Below are 25,494 nucleotides of genomic sequence, written 5' to 3'. Positions count from 1 at the left end.
AGTTCTCGAGCCCAAGGCAACAAAAAGGTGTGGACGCAGGTTTTCGATAAATAACCACCCAACTTCAAGAAGCTTTGGAGGCATTTACGGCCACACCGGGCAGCTGCTGTCACCCTGTCAGCATTCTTTCCCTGGCTTCCCTTCGCCTCCATAAAGACTTCATTGCTGTCCTTAAAGGCTTCCTTTGATGAGTGCTTCTATTTTTAGTTATGATCCTTCTTGAAAAACTCGCTCTCAACTGAACTGGGGGCCTGAGGACTCTGGCTTTCGGGCACAGCTACTGGGAAGCTAGGGAGTGAGTTCCTTTGAAAGTTCATTCAGGAACCCCAGACCCTGGCCCTCAGAGCAGACACGTTTGCTTTCTGGGTACCTGCACAGGGGGATGGGTGCTGAAAACAGGGAGGAAGTAAAAACCTATGCACAGACCAGCGGGCGCCTCCCGCCAGCCCCAGGCCCCTCGGCCACTGGCTTGGCTCCCCAGATGCTGGCAGCCAGGCTGTCCCATGCCCGGCCACCCAAGCAGGAGAATGGAGAATTTCTCTTTAAAGACCTGCACACACCGAGAATGTTGGCTTGCCACTTTCCTCACCCCACAGTGAAGCCCCCTGGCCAACACTTCCCACCCACGCCTGCAGGCCTGGCAGCCTGGCCGTGTGGGGCAGCCTGTGAAATGCACAGGCGCAGAAAGCCAGGCCTTTGAGGAAGAGCTCCGCTGTGAAAGGCAGAGACAAAATCAAAGAGAAAAAAGGCACTGAGGAAGCCACAAAAGAGCGTGAAGGGGGACTGCAGCCATGAAGACAGAGCAGGATGCTGTTTATAAAAGGGTGATTCTGTGATCAGGAGTTCTTAGAAATTAAAAGTTTGAAAACAGGTGTACATATATATTCCTATGTACGTACATTGGAGAAGAAGTTGATCACATCTCCCAGAAAATAGACCCAAAAAGGAACGATAAAAATTGATTTCAAAGGAATAAAGTGAGGGGATCAGTCCAGGAGGTTCAGCCTCTAAGTTCTAGGAGCCCCAGGAGGAAGAACGAGGAAGACAGTGGGAGAAACAAGGGAGAAGAACAAGGGTGTCTCCCAAAAGTGAAGGGCGTGAGTGTCCAGACTGAAACAAAAGGAAAAGAAAAAACAAGGGAAAGAAAAAGAAAAAAGATTCACACCAAGATCACATCATGAAATGTCAACAGCAGGGATTTTTTTAAAATTTTTTTTTAAACTTCTTTTTTGAGACAGAGTCTCGCTCTGTTGCCTGGGCTAGAGTGCCGTGGCATCAGCGTAACTCGTAGAAACCCCAAACTCCTGGGCTCAGGCAATCCTCCTGCCTCAGCCCCCCAAGTAGCTGGGACCACAGGCATGCACCACCATGCCCGGCTAATTTTTTCTATATATATTTTTAGTTGTCCAGATAATTTGTTTCTATTTTTAGTAGAGATGGGGTCTCGCCCTTGCTCAGGCTGGTCTTGACCTCCTGAGCTCAAACAATCCTCCCTCCTCGGCCTCCCAGAGTGCTAGGATTACAGGCAGGAGCCACCGCGCCCAGCCAAATCAATGATTCTTACCTTCTGAACCTGTTTCATAAAAAGAAAACAAAACATGAAAAGATGATCTTAAAAGCTTGCAGAGAAGAGATGGAAAAGAAACTTTGCTCTAAAAAAGGGAAGGGGATTGCGGATCCAGTGGGGTCCAGAGTTTGGAAGGGCCACCCTTTCAAAAGGGAGAGGAAATGATTTCAAAACAGTCATTCGGCTGGGCACAAAACAAAAGGCATTCTCAGACATGCAAGGCCTTCAAAATACCTGCCTCCCCACGTTTATCTCTTCAAGAAGTTCCTGGAGCACACAGACCCTCCAAAGTGCCTAAATTAAGACCCGGGAATCAGGAGAGGTTGGGGAGGGGGTGTCGTAGGGACTAGTGGGAGGAAGGGCCCAGAGCGACCAGCACCTGGAGACCCCGGGGAGATGGGGGGAGGGGGAGCACAGACCCACAGACCTCACCTGTGGCTTTGGCCCAGTGTGGCCATGGTTTTGTGATAGTCACGTGGAAAATTAAAGTCCCAGAAAACATAAACTTGCACAAAAGGGAACGTTAATTTTAGTGCACTATATGGTTCGGCTCAGGTGTCGATAGTTGCACAGTCCTAATAACGTTAAACCTCGAATATTAACATTAAAAAAATAAGTCTTACCTCTCTGTGGACGTGGGAGCGTGGTCTGGGGGCAGGGTGCATTTGGCCCAGCCAGGAAGCAAATAGAAATGACTGACACTGGAGAGCGAGAAGCGACAGGCAGGCTTGTGGTGGAGCAGCGTGTTCTACCTCTCGTCTGTCTGTGCTCCAGAGAAACAGAATAGCATGGGGGAGGCTAACGAGGATAAGTGACTGCATCCGGGGACCAGAGGACGCGGCGTGGAAGGGGTGGGCAGGGTTTTCTCGTAAGCCTTGTCCTCACCACGTGATGATCTGACATGAAGATGTACCTCTTTGGAGACACAGTTAAATGTGGGGAGAGGCACCTCCCCTCTCCTCGGCAATCAGTCACCAGCTAATGGCCATCATGTGACTATCTCAAAAGGATTGGTTTATTTGTCCAAAAACAGACGAAGCAAACCCCAGTATTTCTAAAACGCAAAGAAATTCGTCTCATTTTGAAGGCACTGTGGTTTGACGTATCTAAGACAATGATGGTGATTTTTAAACAGGTAAAAATTATATCATATATGATGGTAAAACTATATCATTATATCATATATGAGAGCATTTGTCATCGTACATTGGATTCGATCTCTTTTTACACGTAGAAATCTCGCATATTTCTGTCATTATAAGCGTGTGAAAGGGCCAAGCTGATTGGACGCATCCTGTAGTGAGAAGCGTGTGAAGTCTGTAAGATGAAACACGGAATTTCCAGATCACTCCTGTCAGTCGCCTTTTCCATCTTCCCGGCCGTGATCAGGAGCCTGGTAACCTGAGGTTGTACAGGTTGTCGGAGTGGTGGGTGGGAGTAACTAAATTATATGTGTTTTGTCAGTTACCCATAACTCACTTTATAAGGACAAATTTTATCCTGTTTTTGAACTGCAGGCGAATCAAGTTATATTAGTCAACACCAGAGTAGCTTAAAGTGACTTGCACCTTCAAATATGTATGTGGGCCTGGCCCGTGGCTCACGCCTGTAATCCTAGCTCTCTGGGAGGCCGAGGCGGGTGGATTGCTGGAGGTCAGGAGTTCGAAACCAGCCTGAGGGCTGGGTGTGGTGGCTCACACCTATAATCTTAGCTCTCTGGGAGGCCAAGGTGGGGCGGATTGCTCGAGGTCAGGAGTTCAAAACCAGCCTGAGCAAGAGTGAGACCCTGTCTCTACTATAAATAGAAAGAAATTAATTGACCAACTAATATATATAGAAAAAATTAGCCGGGCATGGTGGCACATGCCTGTAGTCCCAGCTACTCGGGAGGCTGAGGCAGAAGGATCGCTTGAGCCCAGGAGTTTGAGGTTGCTGTGAGCTAGGCTGACGCCACGGCACTCACTCTAGCCTGGGCAACAAAGCGAGACTCTGTCTCAAAAAAAAAAAAAGAAAAGAAACCAGCCTGAGCAAGAGCGAGACCCCGTCTCTACTATAAATAGAAAGAAGTTAATTGGCCAACTAATATATATAGAAAAAATTAGCCGGGCATGGTGGCGCATGCCTGTAGTCCCAGCTACTTGGGAAGCTGAGGCAGCAGGATTGCTTGGGCTAGGAGTTGGAGGTTGCTGGGAGCTAGGCTGACGCCATGTCACTCACTCTAGCCTGGGCAACGAAGCGAGACTCTGTCTCAAAAAAAAATAAATAAAATAAATAAAAATATAAATAAAATAAGATAAAATATGTATGTGGAAAAGTGTTTAGGCAAAATGCCAATTTTTTTAACAAGCAAATTTCATAGTAAGCCCCATCCCCCATTCCCCACCCATGTTGGTACCTTTGGTGGTTTTTTTTTTCACTTGTTCTTAGAAAATTAAATTTATTAATTTAAAATAGCAAATGGATAATCTGTATTAAAGCATTTTTTAGCTATTTAAGCATTAGATCAAAAGAAAGCCTGAGAGTTCTCATCAGAAAATAGTCAAGAACTAAAATGTACTTGCGTTTTGCAAGATTTTTTTAAAAATAGTTTGCTACCTGGTCTATACATTTATATTGTCTGATTATGTCCATATGCTCACTAAATTATAGTCCTTATTGCTTCTTCATACCATCAGTGACCCTAAAAATTGGCAAATGCCCACAATACAGGAAAATGCAATGTATGCATTTTTTAGATACATTTTTATTTTGGTGGATTTGGGAGATTTGGGGTTATTTTGAAAATATATACTCTTTCCTAAACTATAAAAAAGGAGGCTGCTAATAGTCATTTTCTAAAAATCAAAGCAATTAGGGTAAAGGCGTCAATATTCAGTTTGAAATAACAACCTTGCCCTCAGTTCAGTATCCTTTGAGTTGTGTATTTCTTCCCTCCTACTTAACATAAATGAGGGCATGGGCTCTACACACTCAGAAAAACCTCTGTGGCCCACCCATTCCCTTGTGAATCTTTTCTTTCTTTTCAATCTGTGGATAAACTACCTTGATTTGTTTTGCTAAAGCCAGGCCAGCCATAGTTTAGCCTTTATTATTTTTTTTTTATTTCAATCATAGTAATTTTTTTCACATTGAAAAAACTACTAATGATATGGTTGAGATAAAGGGAACAGGACTTCTTGGCTTACAAAAGGTAATATAAATTTGGATTGTAGCTCTCCTGGGCTCTACTATGATGATTAAGGTTTTTTTCTTTTAATAATCAAAGTGAGTTTTGCAATAAAAATGGAAAGAAATGCCTACTTAACATAATCTAGGGGCATCAAATCCAGAGAAAAGGAGGAAAGGGGTATTTCCTTTAACTTGTATTATTTAATAGTACATGAGTTATTTCTGACCTTTAGGTGTTGCTCTCATATGGTTCAGCAGTTCTCAAACTGGTTGGTCTCACCCCTTTATGCTTCTAATTACTGAGGCCCAAGGGCTTTTATTGGTGTGGGCTGCATCTATGAATATTTATCATATTAGAAATTAAAACTGAGTTTTAAAATATGTGTTACTTTATCTAAAAAGATCAGTCATAAACTTATTACATATTGTCATAAATATATTTTATGAAAAATAACTTAAAAGGTAGTGATAAAAGTGGCATCATTTTACATTATTGCAAATATCTTTCATGTCTGGGTTAAAGGAATCCCGTGGGATTCTCCTATCTGCTTTTGCATTCGATCTGTTGCCACGTGTTGTTTTGCTTGAAGTACACGGAGAAAACCCAGCCTTAGACACAAGACAGACAGTTAGAAAAGGGAGGGTTATTTTAATAGCCTCTTCAGATAATTGTGGATAGCCTTCTTGGCAAGTGGTAGTGGTTTCTTGTCTTTTTTTTTTTTTAATTGACAAATAATAATTGTATATATTTATGGGATACAGTGTGATGTGATGGTATATGTATGCGACTGATTCAGTCAAGCTAACATATCTATCACGTCATAGACTTATTATTTCTTTGTGGTGAGAACGTTTAAAATCTACTCTTAGCAATTTAGAAATACACAATACGTTATTATTAACAATAGTCACCATTCTGTGCAATTTTTCACTAGAACTTACTCCTCCTGTCTAACTGAAACTCTGTACCCTTTTTGACCAACATCTTCCCTTCCCCCATGCGCCCCAACCCCTGGCTCTGGCACCCTCCATTCTACTCTCTGACTTTTTAAGATTCCACATGTGAGATCGTGCAGTATTTGTCTCTCTGTGCCTGGCTTATTTCACTGAGCAAAGTCATTTGTGACATCGTGGCTGAGCCTGGAGGACAAGTGATAGTTTCTTAAAGGTCAGTTACAACGTGGAATCTGATGCCATATCTATGAACTTTTCATCGTCTATTTCATTGTCTATTATGTTAAAATTCATCAAGCCATATTGTACTTTGAATGGGTCTTTCACCCATGCATGATTTTATAATATCATGCATTGGTCATTCAGAAAATATTGGGCCACTCACTGATGTAGACGGATCTTCCAAACGTGAACACATCTCATTATACGATATCCAAAGCACATTTATTAATAACACCACTTATCTTCCCAGAGAAGTCTCTAAGTATTGGGAAGCTGTCAAGCTCATTGTGGCAGAAACAAGGTTTCCAAAATTCTCATTTTTGCCCGAAAACTCAAATTTTATCATTGGCAGCAAATATGTCAGCTGTTTTCCTTGAAGCTACAGCTCAGTTTGTTCATTTTTGTCTACCAGATACCCAAGTACAAATAGCCATGGTTTTTCAGGGTTTCATTTAAAAAGCTCCTCAGTTGCACACACATTTTCCTCAAGAATACCATCAGATTTTGGTATGCACCAGAAACGTTTTATATGTACCTCTTTTTTCATTGCACAGAATTAAAAAGACATCATGTACTCAAGGGTTGAGATTTAATAAAATGAATAAATTTTATTGCATCTAGGACATTCTTAAGTGACACTGGCTTTGGCACTGAGCTAAGGCACTGTGTTAGTTTCTTAAAGGTTAGTTACGACGTGGAATCTGATGCCATACCTATGAAATTTTCATCTTCTATTTCATTGTCTATCATGTTAAAATTCATCAATCTATATTGTGTTTTGTGGCAGACAACATTTCCTGTAACTCATGTCTCATACGTATGACTAAATCCTTCAACCAAGAGGTGTCAGAAGGTATACACACAATTTCTTTATTATCTAGTCTATGACCATAAAAAAAATTAGAAAACAATCTTGCCTACTACTCACACACATATATAAGACAAGTTTCTTGAAACAATCTTTAGCCTCAGCAACCTGCAAATGCAAATTTTTTTTCTATCATATTATATTTCATTTCAAAACAAAGTATTATTCTATAGTTGTTGACCCATTAAATTAATTTCATGACCTATGAGTGGGTCAGAGTTTACAGTTTGAAAAACATCGGTTTAGACCAGGGGTCCTCAAACTTTTTAAACAGGGGGCCAGTTCACTGTCCCTCAGACCGTTGGAGAGTGCGCACTGTGGGCCCAGGATGAGTCAGCTGCTAAGCAGGACAGGCGGCGGTGGCAAAAACACCAGGAGGGCCCGATAAATGTGCTAGGTGGCCCGCATGTGGCCCGCGGGCCGTAGTTTGAGGACGCCTGGTTTAGACTTTCATTTCCTACAGCCCAGTTTCTCATATTCCAATCATAGTAAATGTGCTTGTGCTGCAGTTACTAGGGTCACTTCTTGCTAAACCCCGTGTCTCTTCTGTTTCTTCCTTTGAGAAGACCCAGCTCCTGACTGCAACACACTCCCCCCTTTTTGCCTTGTGAGCACCGCTGTGGGGCGGGGGATGATTTCAGGTGCTATGAGGATGGACATTTTATGGCTACATTTTTGTTCATCAGAAAAAAAATATATCTAGAACATCATCAAATGCATGATTTCGTGGAATTGTTGCCTAAGACAAGACTAGTGGTTTTGCTTAAAGTCAATTTGAATAATCGTGTAGGTTGCACAGGGATATGATTTAAAAAAATGGCACCTGCCTGAAGTTTGGGAAGCGCAGCTGACGGATCGGGATCCTCTGTCTTTCTTCCCCAACACCATCCATGCCACCCACTCCCCTTCTCCCCCGCATCATGCTCGGAGCAGCTCTCATGACACGCCACACGTGCTTCTTTGGACAGGCAGTTAATATCTGAAACTTAACAAATGTATCACAGCATTTCTCCTTCATCCATGCCTCAAACAGGCCCTTTGTATCACTTTCCCCCGATATTCGCGGTCTCTTCTCTATTTAGTTCCTAATCCGCAAATTCCAAACTATTCTCCTCTCTGCGATACCTCTCGGACTTGCGCACTTCATTTTTGCGTTCATTGTAAAGACATCTTCGGTGTTCTCGTTAGTCCCAGGCTCTCCCACACCCAACCCTCTCTGCTCTACTCGGATATTAATTTTCTTTTATGTTGTCAAAAGTGGTTTGAAGATATCTACATTCACTTCTTACATCCTGTCGTATGAAGTCTGATTCCCTTCCTCCAGCTCCCCGAGGTCTCTCAGTCTTCCCTGAGCATCTCTGCAAGACGCTCCGCCCCCAGACGCTCCGCCCCCAGACGCTCCGCCCCCAGACGCTCCGCCCCCAGACGCTCCGCCCCCAGACGCTCCGCCCCCAGACGCTCCGCCCCCAGACGCTCCGCCCCCAGACGCTCCGCCCGCCACGCCAGCGCCTGCTTTCCCTGCTGCCTTCAAGCTCTGCCTCAATACGTCTCTAGGAAGCCTTCCTCTCTAAGTACTCCCTAGCATTTATGTGCACTGTGCAGTTGCTAGTTACATTTAAACTACTTTGTAACTTTTTACAGTGTGACAAAAGCGGAACTCTGGTTTCCACAATGAGATCACATCCTCCACCTAATTGGAATGCGACTTCCTGAGGGCGGCACCTCTATCTGGCGTGATACCCAAATGGCACCTAGGATGCTTTGGGTTGCAAAGCAACAGAAAACTCCAACTCAGACTGGCTTGAAGGATAAGGACGGCTATTGTCTCATACCTGTGGGTCGTGGGCCTGCTCAATGCTGTCACCAAGGACCCAAGTTCTTCTCCCTCTTAGCAGTAGCTTCACCTGAAGGCTGGTTCTCAGGAGCAGGCACGGCTGGCTACATGTTTGCCTGTAGCAAGGACGGGGCATGGGGACGGGGCATGAGCCACCGTGCCCGGCCACATATTTATATATAACATAATTTTACATGTTCATCTGAATCAAGGAATAAATAATATGTTTAGATAAGATTCGGAGTGTACATATAATAAACACATAAATGTAGCTATAAACAATATCAGAGAACTGCAAAACAAAGAGTTAAAGATGTAGGACAGAATGGAACAAAAACAGAAGTATTCTGTCTAAATCATTTTTTTTTTTTTTGAGACAGAGTCTCACTTTGTTGCCCAGGCTAGAGTGAGTGCCATGGCATCGGCCTAACCCACAGCAACCTCAAACTCCTGGGCTCAAGCAATCCTTCTGCCTCAGCCTCCTGAGTAGCTGGGACTACAGGCATGCACCGCCATGCCCGGCTAATTTTTTTTCTATATATATTAGTTGGCAAATTAATTTCTTTCTATTTTTATAGTAGAGACGGTGTCTCGCTCTAGCTCAGGCTGGTTTCGAACTCCTGACCTCAAGCAATCCACCTGCCTCGGCCTCCCGGAGTGCTAGGATTACAGGCGTGAGCCACTGTGCAGGCCTGTCTCAATCATTTTTGTAACTTTTCACCAAATTAAGTCCAGAGCTTCCATAAATTTGGGGATTAAAAAGGGATGAAAAACTATTAACAATGATCTGGCCAGGGCATGGTGGCTCACGCCTATAATCCTAGCACTCTGGGAGGCCAAGGTGGGAGGATTGCCTAAGGTCAAGAGTTGGAGACCAGCTTGAGCAAGAGCAAGACCCTGGTCTCCACTAAAAATAGAAAAAATTAGCTGGGTAATTAAAATAAAAAAATTAACCAGGCATGGTGGCATGCAACTGTAGTTCCAGCTACTTTGGAGGCTGAAGCAGGAGGATTGCTTGAACCCAGGAGTTTGAGGTTGCTGTGAGGTAGGCTGACGCCATGGCACTCTAGCCCAAGCAACAGAGCTAGACTCTGTCTCGGAAAACAAAAACAAAATTTTAATTCCAACACTGAAGGGAAAGTGACTATAATCATTTCTGAACAGGAATGAGATCCAAGAAAGGCAGGAGTAAATTGAATGAAATAACTGCTAATCCATTTATGCTACTAAAATCAACTATTTACCTGCCCACCAAGTTTTAATTGATCTGGTAAGGAACAATTCATTTCACTCGAATATTTTTTGAATGCCCACTATGTGTCAGACACAGACAATGCAAGAGATGATAAAGAGTCATTCTTCCACTTCCAGAGCTTGTGGGATTAGACGAGATGGGGTGGGGGTCAGAAACCCACCTAATGGGTCCAATGAACACTATGTGGGTGATGGGCACACCTACAGCCATGACTCAAGCATTACAAAAGCAACCCATGGAACCTAAAACATTTGTACCCCCTTAATATTTTGAAATTAAAGAAATGGGAAAAGACTAGGTGCCGTGGCTCATGCCTGTAATCCTAGCACTCTGGGAGGCTGAGGCAGGTGGATCGTTTGAATTCAGAAGTTTCAGACCAGCCTGAGCAAGAGCAAGACACCATCTCTACTAAAAATAGAAAGAAATTAATTGGACAACTAAAAATATATAGAAAAATTTAGCCAGGCCTGGTGGCGCATGCCTGTAGTCCCAGCTACTCGGGAGGCTGAGGCAGGAGGATCACATGAGCCCAGGAGTTTGAGGTTGCTGTGAGCTAGGCTGATGCCACAGCACTCACTCTAGCCTGGGCAACAGAGCGAGACTCTGTCTCGATAAATTAATTAATTAATTTTTTAAATGGGAAAAAATAGAGGAGACAGAAAAGTAAAATCTGTCAGTATGATATCTTGTGGAAGGGAAAGGCAGTCAGTGTCCCTGTGAACTCAATCATGACACAGGGCTTGGCGCGATGTCCCCCCGAGGTAGGACAGTGCAGGTGTGCTGTGCTGCTGGCCTTGCCAGCTGCAAGCAAACTGCTGCTGGTGGGCCTTGTGGCCAGGGGTGGAGAAAAAGGCATTTGCCAGATCGGTAGCTGCACACCAGGTACCAGGAGGCGTGTTAATTTGCTCAAGCAGTGGAACCACATCTGGTACAGCAGCTGCAGCTGGAGTCACCGCCCAGTTAAGCTTACCGTAATCTGTTGTCACTCTCTGGGATCAATCTGTCTTCCGCACAGGCCAGATAGGAGAGCTGAACGGGGATATGATGGGATTCACCACCCTGCGTCCTTCAAGTCCTCAATGGTGGTACTCATCCCTGCAATCCTTTCTAGGGACCCTGTATTGATTGATTTATATTTTCCTGGCTAGAAGCAGCACTGACAGCTTGCATGGGCCTTTCCTTCTGCAGTAGCCTTCACCCAACATGCCAGGGACCTAATTTGGGGATTCTGCCAGCTGCCATTTGTCTCTGCATTCAGGAACTGGGGAAAGGACCACAAGGTGGGTTTGGGGACCCACTGGACACACTGTGTCGGATCTGAGCTAAAACTCCACTGATCCCCTTAGCTCCCCAGCCCTACTCTAGCTGGAGGGTCACAGTGAGGTTTCGGATCTCTTGGAATCAATGTCAGTTCAGAGCCAGTGTCCCGTAGTCCCCAAAACGTGTGCTCATTTCCCTTGCCCCAGTGCACAGTTACCCTGGTAAAGGCTGTAGGTCCCCCGGGGAAGGATGGAATAGGATTAACAGTATAATTTTTGGCAGTGTACTATGGTCCTTTCTGGAAAGGACCTGGCCTCCCCTTCATTCCAGGGGTTCAGGGTCTATAAACTGGCTCAAGTCTGGGAATTGACTGGGGGGCCAGGACTCTCTGCTTTTATGATTCTATTAATAGTTAGACTTTTGTTCACTTGACCTGAAAGTTTTCTGCTTATACAGATCAAGTAGGAATTGGTAAGCTTCCTAGGTATTTCACTTCCAAGAACACCGTGGCTAACACCGTAGGTCTTTGTAAGTCAGACTGCTCCAATATAAGTCAGACTGCTCCGACTGCAGCTTTGACTCTGCTGTCCGTCACCGTAACCGCCCAACCTTGCCCGCGACAGCTGAGTGCCGCCACCTGGGACCCGCCACCAGGAGCCAATTAGTCTCATTGCATTTAAGTTTTCCAGTTGAGTGGCTGTGGTTCCCACTGTAAGGCCCATCCTACAGGGAAGAGCTGTCAGGAGCTCTTCAGGGCTGCTGGGGCTCCCCCCACAAATCTCTCTCCAGGTATTGGTGAAAGCTGTGTCTCCTGCACCCTCCCAGTCTGGGATAGTAGGTTTTAAGTGACAAACCCCCTCTGGCATTCCGGTGTCCCTAAGCCTTGGAATCGCTTCCTCTGCATAACCTGAGAAGACCAGGCATGTCCAGCCTGCTCATGGCGGGCCATCTCTTCATCCGGGTTTCAGCCAGCCAGCCAGCCAAACCGTTAGCGCCGTCCCACACTCCCCAGGCTGTAACATGAAACGCGGAATCTCTGCTTGGAGGGCCCATGTCAACATCATTCGACATGAGCCAACGTACTTCTCCTTCTGCCATTATCCTACACCCTTAATTTCCATTCCCACAATGTTCTCCGGATTTCTGCTTATCTAAGTTAGAAAACTCAAGTTGTTCTTTCGGGGTGCGGCACAGCTCCCCTTGGGTCGCGCTGTGTACCTCACCTACTTGAGCCTGGTTATTGGTGTGGAAGCAAAGAGGGGTGTCGGGGTGGGTCCCGAGGAGAATCAGCCTTGTTTGGCTTGGCAGCTGCAGGGAGGTGGGGGGAGCGTTACTGTTTCCCCAGGGAACTGCGGAGTTATTCCCTCAGATGGACAGGCCACCCACTGTGGGTGGGGGTGGGGAGGCCACTTCTGCTGGTGAAAAAGACTCATGGGAATTTAGGAGCCTCACGTCCTCAGCCTCAGCAATGCCACACGTCCTTATCCCAACGTACAGGACCCCATCCTTCCTCAACCAGTGCCCTCACGTTGACAGCAGACACCGTGTACGGCTGAGAGCTCAGCTTTCCTTGTAATTCAGCCAGTCAGATGACAAGGGCCTGCATTTGGTTCTCAGCAGTATCAGCCCTGTGGCTAAGGGGGGGAAGATTGTGGCCCAGGACACACTGAGAAGCTCTTAGGCTATTTATGCAAAGCTGGGGCCAGAAATCCGAATCCCCGAGCCCATCCCTTCCTTCGTCACTTGTCCAGCAACATTAGAAGCAACCGACCAACCTCGTCAGATCTTGGCTTTCCACGGACGTTCCGAGATATCATACACAGTCGCCCAGTTCCTTGCTGCTTACAAGTGGTCGGTTAGGAGCGTGAAATGCAGATATTCTTCGTATCTCATGCCATGGACTGTCAGTGCTCTCTGTCCCATTAGAAGTAGAGTCCATAACATTGTTAGGTCCAACATCTGGAATTAGACAGCCAATTCCAGAAATACCAAAACCAATTAAGGAAACTCAGTTTTTAAAAATCATGTTCCTCTAGAACCACTCCAGGTACCAAAATGTGTATTAGGGTTCACAAGAGAGTCAGAGCCAATCGTAGATAGATAGATAGATAGATAGATAGATAGATAGATAGATAGATAGATAGATAGATGATAGGAGGGGATTTATTAAAATTAGGGGACTTGGCTCATGTGATTATGGAGGCTGAGAAGTCCAATAACAGGCCATCTGCAAGCTGGAGATGCCAGTAGCATGGCTCAGTCCAAGTTCCAAAGCCTCAGGATCAGGGAGGCTGATGGTGTAATTCTCAGTTCGGGACCAAAGGCTCTAGAACCTGGGCGGCTCCTGGTGTGAGTCCTGGAGTCTCAAGGACTCACAGGGCCTAGAGTTCTCATGCCCAAGGGCAGAAGGAGAAGGGTGTCCCAGCTTAGGAGAAAGCAAAGCAATCCTTTTCTCTCCTCTTTTGATCTATCCCCACCCCCACCACACTGGATGGTGCCTGCCCCCATTGAGGCAGACCTGCTGCACTCAGCAGACCGGCTCACACGCTGCCTCTTCTCGATATGTGCTCGCAGACTCCCCCAAAACGGATGCTCCACCCATTCTCTAGGTATTTCTTAGTCCAGTCTGGCTGACACGTAAGACTGAGATTAACCATCACTGGCACTCCAGCTCCAGGGAAGCAAAGGGACTAGAATAGGGCCAGACCAGAGGGGGCTCCCACTGGCCCAGCACGGCAGCCTGAGCTGGGGGCACAGGTGTGGGGGCCGAGACACTGGGTGGCCTCACGAGAGGCTAAGACAACCAAATGAGAGGACTCGGGCGGTTTTGGATGGACTGCGTTCGAATTGGGTTCAAATGGCGATGAGCAGGAGGCAGCGCTGGGCTCGGGAGCTGGGCGGGGCTGGGGCTTGGCGGTGGCAGGCACACGGGGGTAGGACCACGCAACCGAGGGGAGTCGGAAGGGACCGCATGCACCGCTCCTGTCCAGCCCTGGGAAGATTCACGTCGGGCTTGACCCTACAGAGGACGCCCTTGCAGAGCAGGGTGGCGCTCACAGAAGACAGCGGGACGCATAGAAGCTGCCGGCTCTGTACGCTAAATTATTCAGGAGCTTCTTACCCAGTGTTTGAGGTTGATTTATTTCCTGCAGTAGCTATTTAAGACTTTTTTCAAAAGGCAGCGCAAACTCATATCCGACCTCGGTGCATGAAGGAGTGCTTTTTTGGCAGTCGTTTTATGATTAAGCTTTCAGGCTGGAGTTTTCCCTTCCTATAGTCCTCCAAAATACTGCGTTTTGCTGCACCTGGGCACAATTATGTAAGAGAAACCTTAATAATTTAGCATTTTCACCAACCAAAAATTCCGTTTCTCAGGCATTCTTTCAATAAAGCTCAGCTCGGGGCCTTCTGATCCCTCCCACCCCACTAGAGTCCAGTGGCCCCCAGACTGGCTGCAGGAGCCGATCCATGGTGGACAGGTAGAAAGGTCCCCAGTGGTGGAACAGCCCCAGACCCGAGAAGAAAACCCAGAGCCTGTCTACTACAGCATGCCCGTTTTAAGTCTGCCTGGGGAAATCCGTCTGGATTCTCAGGAGGTTTGGGGTGGTGGGTTTGTCTGTTTTTGCTGCATCGGACATGCCTGGTGCTGAAGGATTGAGAGAGGAGATGGCATCATAAGATCGAGCGCCTTCTCTTTGCACTCAGGACCTTGCCAGAGCCTTTCCCTCTCCTCGCCTCCCCTACCGCCTTCCCTGCCTGCCTGAAATAGCTAAAAGTAAGTCTCCCATAAGTCTGTTGAGCCTTTAAGAAAACGTCACCATGAAAGGGCAACTGATGACCACCAGCTTCAAATAATTTGTGCTGATTAATCCATCTCTCTTTTGACCCTGTTGAACATTTATGTACACACCTAAAAAGCTTTGAAAGCCCTCAGAATCCTGAAATTGACTGAGTGTGTTATAAAAAGCAATTTCCTTTTTTTTCTAGTGTTCTATGACTATCTTCCTGTATAAGGAAGAGAACATGAGATGTCTTAGTAAGGCAAAACCTATGCAAATAAATTCAACATCACTAGCATATTACATAAAAGCATTTTTATTTTAGGCCACTCCCGTACACCCATTATCAAGTGAAGTAGCAGAATACATTAATTTGTTTCAATTTATAATTCTCTACCAACTTTTATAGTGATGGCTACAGGTCTTTTTAGTCTGTGAGCTGCTTTTGCAGTCCTCCCGGCATGCATACTCCCTCCCATTGCTACCCATTTCTGCTTCCTAAAATCAAGCCATCAGGGTTACAGGTAAAATTGGTGGTGTTCCTAATCAATAAACACTAATTAGGGATTTATTTTTTTATTTATAGTAAAATGAATGCAAAAAACAAAAATATAGATTTTTTAAAATAGGATGAAAGATACTTCTGCTGTCGGAACCAAACTATTTTTTAAATTAAACTTTTATTTTGAGATAATTGTATATTCACTACACTTGTAAAAAATAATACAGAGAGATCCCGTGTACCTGTGGGTAACATCTTGCAAAGCTAAGCAGTGCAGGAGACACTGGAACCCTCACACATTGCTAGTGAAAATGTGAAATAGCGCAGCCACTGTGGAAAACATTTTGGTATTGCCTCAAAATATTGAGCATAGAGTTACCATATGACCCAGCAATTCCACTTCTGGGCATACACGCAAAAGAAATGAAAACACATGTCCACACAAACGTTTATACATGCATGTTCATAGCAGCAGCATTCATAATAGCCAAAAAGTGGAAACCACCTCAATGCCCATCAACTGAGGAATGGATAAAACAAAAAAAGAAGCCAGTCACAAAAGCCCAGATGTTGGATGATTCCACTTATATGAAATGTCCAGAAGAGGCAAATCTGTAGAGACAGAAAGCAGATTAGTGGTTGCCTAGAGATGAGTGTGGGGGGTGGGCAGGGAATGGGAAGTGACTGTTAATGGGTACAGGATTTCTCTTTGGGATGATGAAAATGTTGTAAACTTAGATAGTTGCAGAACTCTGAATACACTGAAAATCACTGAATTGTACACTTTAAATGGGTGAGTTATTTTATGGTATCTGAATTACATTCCAATAAATATGTTTTTAAAATTAATCCAAATTGTCACATCCTCCACATAATTAACTCAGCTTGGCTTGACTCATTGGAGGAAAAATATATTGTGATCGCACAAGCAGAAGATTGACATTGATGGCAGTCAAGATGTAGAACCGTTCCATCCCCACAGCGACCCCTCACATGGCCCTCCCATAGACATACGCACCTCCGTCCCTCTACCCCACCCAGACACCTGGCATCCGCTAATCTGCTCTCCATTTCTACAACTTTGTCATTTCAATGGTGTCCTATTGAGTGGTATCTTACTCTATGTGACCTTTTTGGGATTAGCTTTTTGTGCTCAACATAGTTCCCCGGAGATTTGGAGGTTGTCTGTATCAATAGTTCATTCCCATTTACTGCTGAGTAGTAGTCCATCATATAGACGTACCACAGTTTGCTTAACCATCCACCCATCAAGTGACATCTGTTTTTTCCAGTTTGGGCTCTTATAAGTGAAGCTGCTGTGAACATTCATGTATAGGTTTTTGTGTAAACGTAAGTTTTCATTTCCCTAGGGTAAATGCCCAAGATAGCTCTTGACGTGTTATATGGGAGTTGCATGTTTAGTTTTATAAGAAACTGCTAAATTACCCTTTCATGATACGAACACTTAATAAAATAGGCATAGAAGGGACATACCTAAAAATGATACAAGCCATATATGACAGACCCATAGCCAACATCATACTGAATGGGGTAAAACTGAAAGCATTCCCACTTAGAACTGGAACCAGACAAGGCTGCCCACTATCTCCACTTCTATTCAACATAGTGCTGGAAGTCCTGGCTACGGCAATCAGAGAGGAAAATGGAATTAAAGGTATCCAAATAGGGGCAGAAGAGATCAAACTTTCACTGTTTGCTGATGATATGATATTATATTTAGAAAACCCCAAAGATTCAACCAAGAAACTCCTGGAACTGATAAATGAATTTAGTAAAGTCTCAGGATACAAAATCAATACACAGAAATCAGAGGCATTCGTATACGCCAACAACAATCAAATTGAGAACCAAGTTAAAGACTCAATACCCTTCACAATAGCAACAAAGAAATTAAAGTACCTAGGAGTATACTTAACCAAGGAGGTAAAAGACCTCTACAGGGAGAACTATGAAACACTGAGGAAGGAAATAGCAGAGGATGTAAACAGATGGAAATCCATTCCATGCTCATGGATTGGCAGACTCAACATCATTAAAATGTCTATACTTCCCAAACTGATCTACAGATTCAATGCAATACCTATTAAAATTCCATCAGCATTCTTCACGGATATAGAAAAAATAATTTTATGCTTTGTATGGAACCAAAGAAGACCCCGAATATCAAGAGCAATTCTAGGCAACAAAAACAAAATGGGAGGTATTAATATGCCAGATATCAAACTATACTACAAAACTGTAGTAATTAAAACAATCTGGTATTGACACAAAAATAGGAATATTGACCAGTGGAACAGATCTGAGAATCCTGATATAAAACCATCCTCATATAGCCATCTAATCTTTGACAAAGCAGACAAAAACATACGCTGGGGAAAAGAATCCCTTTTCAATAAATGGTGCTGGGAAAACTGGATAGCCACTTGTAAAAGGCTAAATAAAGCAGGACCCACACCTTTCACCTCTCACAAAAATCAACTCACGCTGGATAACAGACTTAAACCTAAGGTATGAAACTATTAGAATTCTAGAGGAAAATGTTGGAAACACTCTCCTAGACATCAGCCTAGGCAAAGAGTTTATGAAGAAGTCCCCAAAGGCAATCAAAGCAGCAACAAAAATAAATAAATGGGACATGATGAAACTAAAAAGCTTCTGCACAGCCAAAGAAACAGTCATGAAAGTAAACAGACAACCTACAGAATGGGAGAAAATTTTTGCATCCTACATATCCGATAAAGGGCTGATAACTAGAATATACTTAGAACTCACGAAAATTAGCAAGAAAAAATCAAATAACCCTATTAAAAAGTGGGCAAAGGACTTGAACAGAAACTTTTCTAAAGAAGACAGAAGAATGGCCAACAAACATATGAAAAAAATGCTCATCATCTCTAATCATCAGGGAAATGCAAATCAAAACCACAATGAGATATCATTTAACTCCGGTGAGAATGGCCTTTATCAAAAAGTCTCCACATAACAAATGCTGGCGTGGATGTGGAGAGAGAGGAACACTCCTACACTGCTGGTAGGACTGCAAACTAGTTCAACCTCTGTGGAAAGCAATATGGAGATACCTTAAAGCGATACAAGTGAATCTACCATTTGATCCAGCAATCCCATTGCTGGGCATCTACCCAAAAGATCCAATGACACTCTACAAAAAAGACACCTGCACTAGAATGTTTATAGCAGCACAATTCATAATCGCAAGGCTGTGGAAACAGCCCAAGTGCCCATCAATCCAAGAATGGATTAATAAAATGTGGTATATGTATACCATGGAGTACTATTCAGCTCTAAGAAACAACGGTGGTATAGCACATCTTATATTTTCCTGGTTAGAGCTGGAACCTATACTACTAAGTGAAGTATCCCAAGAATGGAAAAACAAGCACCACATATATTCACCAGCAAACTGGTATTAACTGAGTAGCACCTAAGTGGACACATAGGTACTACAGTAATAGGGTATTGGGCAGGGGGGAGGGGGGTGGGTATATACATACATAATGAGTGAGATGTGCACCATCTGGGGGATGGTCATGCTGGAAACTCAGACTTGTGGGGGTAGGGGGGGAAGGGCATTTATTGAAACCTTAAAATCTGTACCCCCATAATATGCCGAAATAAAAAAAAAAAGAAAAGAAACTGCTAAATTGTTTTCCAGAGTGGCAGTTCCATTTTGCATTCCCACCGGCAATGCAGATGTGATCCCATTTCTCTACATCCTTATTAGCATTTGGTGTTCTTACTATTTATATTTTAGCCCTCCTAATAGGTGTGTAGTGACATCTCATTGTGGTTTCAATTTGCATTTGCCATCTATGTATCTTTTTTGGTAAAATATACCTTCATCTTTTGCCCACGTTCTAACTGGATTGTTTTCATTTTTTTTCTGTAAAGCATTGAGAGTTATTTTTGTATTCTAAACACTAGTAATTTGTTGGCTATGTGGTTTGCAAGTATTTTCTTGTACTCCGTAGCTGTCTTTTCATCCATTTATCTTGGTCTTTCACAAAGCAAAAGTTCCTTATTTTAATGAGATCCACTTTCTCAGTTTCTCTTTTTATGGATTGTATTTTTGGTGTCAAGTCTCCTAAAAGTTTTATAGCTTTATGTTTTGTTTTTAAGTCTATGATCGAATTTTAGCTAATTTTTATATAAGGTGCAAGGCTTAGTTCGTTAAGATTTGTTTTTCTGCCTTTTGATGTCCAGATGCTCCAGCGCCATTAATTTTACACTGTATCAAAAGTTGATTTGGCATATTTGCATGGATCTATTTCTGGGTTTTCCATTTGTTTCTATAGATTATTATGTCTGTTTCTCTGCCAATACCACATAGTCTTGGTTACTGTAGCTATATAGTAAGCTTTAATCTCGAGTAGAGCAATTCCTCCCACTTCATTCTTTTTCAAGATTGTTGTAGGTATTCTAGAGCTTGTGCCTTTCCTTTCACATTTTAGAATAAGCTTATCTTAAGTCCACAAAAACCTGTTGGGAATTTGGTAACATTTACATCAAATCAAAAGATTAACTTGTGGAGAACTGAGATCTTTTCTATGTTGGGTTTTCCAATTCATGAACATGGGATGTCTTTCATTTCATCCACATTTAGCGGTTTTCAGCACATAGAGGTACATGGTTTCTTAAGCTTATACCTAAGTATTACTTTTATTTTCCGTGATTGTAAATGGTATTATGTTTTTAATGTTTCCACATGTTCATTGTTAGTATACAGACACACTGTTGATTTTTGTGGTTGCTCTTGTATCCCATGACCTTGTTGAACTCACAAGTTCCTGTTTCTGTAGATCTCTTTGGGCTTTTATCTGTAGATAACCATGTCATCTGCATGACTTTAATTTTTTCCCTTTCCATCTGTATCCCTTTTATTTCGTTTTCTTGCCTTATTGCAGGGACTAGAACTTCTAGAACTATGTTTAATAAGATTAATGAGAACAGACATCCTTGCCTTGCTTCCAACCCTAGAAGGAAAAACATTCATTCTTTCAGTACGAAGCATGACATAAGCTGTAGATTTTTACCACATCTTACAATATTATTTTTGTCTTCTTTTCCTCTCCCCACCCCTTTTCTTTTTTTAAGGGGACGTTTAAGACTCAGGGATTGGCGCAAGTGAGATGACAAAGCAAAAAGAAAGGTGTCAGTACTTCCTCCCGCGGGCAAGAGTGACAGGACCACGTTCCTTCCCAGAGCTGGGGCCCTTGGCAGCCCTAATGGGCGCTAGAGAGCTAATCTCACTGACGGGGCCCTCCCGTCCTGCAGCCGGCCGAGGCTCCCCTGTAGATGGCGCCGGCACGGCTGTCAGGCGACAGGACCGCTGTCCCCTCCGCCGCCGGCACCGCCGCGGGCCACGCCGCCTGCCGACCTGAGACGGCGACTGGAGAGTCTCGGATACCCAGTCCAGGGTGACTGGGGCGGCCGGGGCCAGATTCAGACTGTGTGGGCCTGTGGCGGCAGCTTCCCCGGCCGTGAGGAGGGGACGCAAATTCGGAGTCCCGCGGCTGGAAAAAACTGATGGCAACAAAGTGCATCTACAATACGTGTGACCCGTGCAGCAGTGGTTTTTTTTTTTTAAGGGGGACGAGATTAGATAGATGGATCTAAAATTGTGAAGAGGAAAAGGGAAGCGAGCAGCGACCCCTCGCGCGGCGCGTCCCCCTCAGGCATCCGCGGCCTCCAGGACCGCGCCCCGCCCCCCGCCCGGGCGCCCCGCCCGGGGCCGAGCCCACACCTGCGCAGGTTGGGCCCCCGGCGCCGCGGGCGGGGAGCGAGCGCGGCGGCGAGCGGGCTGCGAGGCCGAGGCGGGTGAGCGCGCGGGCCGCGCCTAATGGCCGCCGGCGGCAGCGGGGAGGAGGCGGGCGGCGGGCGGCGGCCGGAGGGGGCGCTCCGTGCAGCCCTGGCGCGCCCGGCCCCGCGCACGCCGCCTCCACGCGGGCCGCCCCACGGGCGCAGGGCGGGAGCGCGGTGCCTCGCGCGCGGAGGGGCGGGTGGGCCGCGCGCGCCCCGCCCCGGCCCGGCCCGGCCCGCCTGCGTCCGCCCGCCAGGCCCCTCCTCCCGGCGGCGCCGCGGCGCGAGGCCCGAGCTCGGCCGGCCGCGAGCCCGCCGGCCGGGGACGAGCGCCGCGGCGGCTCATGCTGATCGCTGTCCTCCTCCTCCCCCTCAGGCGGCGCTGGCGGCGGCCCCGGGACCCGCGGAAGCCGGCATGCTGGAGAAATTGGAGTTCGAGGAAGAAGGTGAGTGCGCCTCCGCCGCCCGGCGTGCGGGCATTCCCGCGGCGGCCGCCCGAGGAGGGCGTGCGGGACCCCGGGCCCCCGCCCCGTTCGCCCGGCCGCTGCCCCGCCGAGGGCTGCGTCCCGCGGGAGCGTCGGGGCCGGGTGGGGACGTGGGCGCCGGCCAGCTCGGGTCTGCAGGGCGCGCCGTGCCTTCCGGAGGGGACGCCGGCTGGGCTTCCCGGAGGAGCCCGGCCACCGGCATCCGCACCGGTGGGCGGCCCTTTTGTCCTTAACTAGCCGAACTCGAATTAGAGCGAGGTGTCATGCCGTGCTAATGGTACATGTCACCGCACACTCTGAGGGAACCCCAGATTACATCTGCGGTCCGTACCTTTCAGTAACCCAAACTGGTTCCCTTCTGTGTGTTTGGGAAAATACCACCAGTAGGGTGTGTCTTCCTTTTTAATAGGGAAAGTTAAATATGAAAACCTGAAGCGGCTTATGGAACTGGTTTTGAGTTCAGGCGACCCTCTCGCCCCATCATTCCGGTCACCACTCCTCTCACTTTGTTGTTCTTTTTCCTGTCCTGTTTTCTTCTTATATCTTCTTACAGGTAATAAATAACCTGGATCTTAATTTGGAGACTGTTAAAATTTGCCGGGGATGAGCTTGTTCTTTGGCAAAATTAATATTTAAAATGAAATATGATGAGCTATCGCCAGGATCTTGTTCTGAAGCTGTTAAAATTTGAAGGAGATGAGCTTGTTCTTTGGCAAAATTAATACTTAAAATGGAACACGATCAGCACAAAGTCAAAAAAGAACTCCATATGATATGCTTAACAATTTGAGGACTTCAAAAGGCCTTCACACTATCTTGTGTACTTCCATTATTTATTTAGCGACTTCTCTTTTTTCCGGGAGTGTTGATAGACTAAAGCTCTGGAAACAAAGAATGTGCCATGTGGATGCTGTCCCTTGTGCCAACTTTACTTTAATACCTCTGTTCATTCACAGTCAGGCAATTACTTAAATAACAGTGCACAGCCAACATGAAAGCATTAACCCAATAGAATTAGCCGGTGCCTGCTATCCTCTAGATTCACTGCAGCATTTCACAAACATGTTAGCTAGAAGATAATGCAACCATTGCAGTAATCATTAAAAGTCTTTGTCCATATTTATTATTAACAAGTGATGCATTTCAGAATGTTACTGGACTTCATTTGCATTTTATCCTACTGAAAATCCAGTGTCTTAATTCGAATCCACCTCACTATTCCTCGATTTTATTATATTGCAGGCCAAATTTTGGCCACTGTCCACAGGGTGATATGGTGACTCTTTCCATTGAGACTTTGAATGTCTAAATCACAGCATTTTTTTTTTGTCTCTGATGTTAATAACAATGAGAGTCTATTGCATTTACAGTTTTCTCAGATTAACATGAAGGCAAGAGGAGACTTGGAAAGCAGGCCCAGGCCCAGGTTCACATCACACCTCCACTCCTGATTATGCGGTTTGACCTTGGATGAGTTACTTAGCCTCTCTGTGCCTTGGTTTCCTCATTTATAAAATGGGTATAATATCAGGATTATATCAGGTAGTCTGTATCATGGTATTTAGTACAGTATAAACCTATAATAAATACTTTATAAATATTAGTTATATATTACTAAAGTGCCATTAACCATTGTACTGAATTCATAAACTTTTTTTTTTTAAGAGATAGAATCTCACTCTATGGTTACAGCAAGTGTTACAGCTGGTGGTCCTGAAGATCGAAAGTTTATTCTCACTGGTGGGCTCAGAGGGGCCTTGCCACCAAATTCTGAACTCTGTCTACCCGATTTTTCCCATTTTTATTAAGTTGGGGTAGTCTGAGGGGTGGGGTATCAGGTTGCTAATGCCCACCAGGTAATAGGTTAATATTATGTTGATGCTCCAGGCAATAGATTTAGTGTTATGCTGATGCCAGGCAATAGACTAGTTGATGGGTCAGGTAACAGGTTAGTATTATGCTGATGTGGGTCTTCCGTGAGTGGTGGGGGTCTTTGGTGCCTGATGCTCCAAGTAATAGATGAGGGTTTCCCTTATGACCCTTGCCCAGGCTGGAGTGCACTGGCCTGGCCATAACTTATGGCAGCCTTGTACTCCTGGGCTCAAGTGATCCTCCTGCCTCAGCTTCCCAAGAAGCTGGGCCTATAGGTGTGCACTACCATGCCTAGCTAATTCCTTAATTTTTTTGTGGAAATTGGGGTCTCACTATGTTACCCAAGTTGGTCTCAAACTCCCGGCTTCAAGCAATTCTGCCTCACCCTCCCAGAGTGCTAGGATTATAGACATGAACCATTGTGCCCTGCCTGAATTCATGGACTTTTAAAGGCTTTTTTTTTTTTTTTGAGACAGAGTCTCGCTTTGTTGCCCAGGCTAAAGTGAGTGCCGTGGCGTCAGCCTAGCTTACAGCAACCACAAACTCCTGGGCTCGAGTGATCCTTCTGCCTCAGCCTCCCGGGTAGCTGGGACTACAGGCATGCGCCACCATGCCCGGCTAATTTTTTATATATATATCAGTTGGTCAATTAATTTCTTTCTATTTATAGTAGAGACGGGGTCTCGCTCTTGCTCAGGCTGGTTTTGAACTCCTGACCTTGAGCAATCCGCCCGCCTCGGCCTCCCAAGAGCTAGGATTACAGGCGTGAGCCACAGCGCCCGGCCCTAAAGGCTTTTATTAATGAATTTAACACAGATTCTTCTCAACACAGATTTGGTGTCCCTTTTTTTTTCTTACTTGAGATTTATTAATTTAATTATGTTGCATTTCTTAAAGCGGATATACAATCTTTTTTTCTTTCACATTATTTCTGCCAGTGTAATGAATGTAAAGTATTAAACCTAAGCATCTAAGAAAGGAAATTTCCCCTTTCACCCATCTAATTTTATCTACAGTGCTGTCATTACTTTAAAGCATACTGAATCCCACAAATAACCCTGTCAAACTTTTCTAGATTTTTAAGGAGGCAGAATGTTAAACAGTGACTTGGAAGCTGAGCTGAGCTGGAAGAAGGAATAGTGTTGGCGTGCTAGTCCAAAACGCTGCTTTGTTTCTTTTGAACTTTAAATTGCTTATTCATCTAAAATACAGAAAAATCCAATATCAAGCAGAATCTTATTTAGGGGGAGAAGAGTCCCAACAGTAAGGCATTACACCTTTTTAAATATCCTGTGAACTGATATGTTAGTAGCCTAAGGTAATAGATACCCACTGAATAGATCCTTGTTTCATTTTTAAACTTCCCTCTTACCCAGTTAATATCTTAATTTATGCATTGATGTCTGGAGGCATGACACTGACCAAGATACATTTGTTATACATGGAAACACATAATTACTAATATTTTTGTTACCAAGTATTTTTCTATTTCCTGATAATTTATAACTGATACTATATTTGTTAGAAACAACCTAGAGGCCCTAGGGGAAGTCAAGGAGAAGGATGGAGATCTGCCCTGCCTAGTTGCGGTCATTTTTGGCCCTGGGGTATGACACAAGCTCCCTGCTCCTTTCTGCTGTCAGCCCTTCTTACAGACCAGCTTCCTGTCTGTATATCAGATAAGCACAGGCTTCTCTCACTCTGCAGGTCCACTGCCCCTCCCTTTATGTGCGCAAGAGTCGCCAGAGGTCTTTTTAAAAGGCAGAGTCCAATTCTCTAGATCTGGAATGGGGCCTGAGAGTCTGCATTTCTGCCCAGCCATGGGGGGATGCTGCTGCCTCCAGTTCTCAGACCTAACTTTGAATAACAAAGCTTTAGGACGTGGGCGGG

General features: G+C 45.1%; 1 protein-coding gene across 6 annotated transcripts in view; it reads left to right on the top strand.

The window, feature by feature from the left end:
• PRKAG2 (protein kinase AMP-activated non-catalytic subunit gamma 2) overlaps positions 1-25,494 on the top strand; it is a 248,261-nt gene that overhangs the window by 173,746 nt on the left and 49,021 nt on the right. For 5 of the 6 annotated variants that reach the window (XM_012786213.2, XM_076006742.1, XM_012786215.3 and 2 more), the window contains one exon: positions 21,624-21,693. In XM_012786213.2, coding sequence (XP_012641667.2) covers positions 21,624-21,693 — 70 coding nt within the window. Of the gene's footprint in view, positions 1-21,530; positions 21,694-25,494 lie in introns of those variants that run through there. The other variant, XM_076006743.1, reaches the window with a different exon arrangement.

Source organism: Microcebus murinus, chromosome 9, assembly GCF_040939455.1.
Source record: "Microcebus murinus isolate Inina chromosome 9, M.murinus_Inina_mat1.0, whole genome shotgun sequence".
Lineage (NCBI taxonomy): Eukaryota > Metazoa > Chordata > Mammalia > Primates > Cheirogaleidae > Microcebus > Microcebus murinus.
This window is presented reverse-complemented; position numbering and strand designations above follow the sequence as displayed.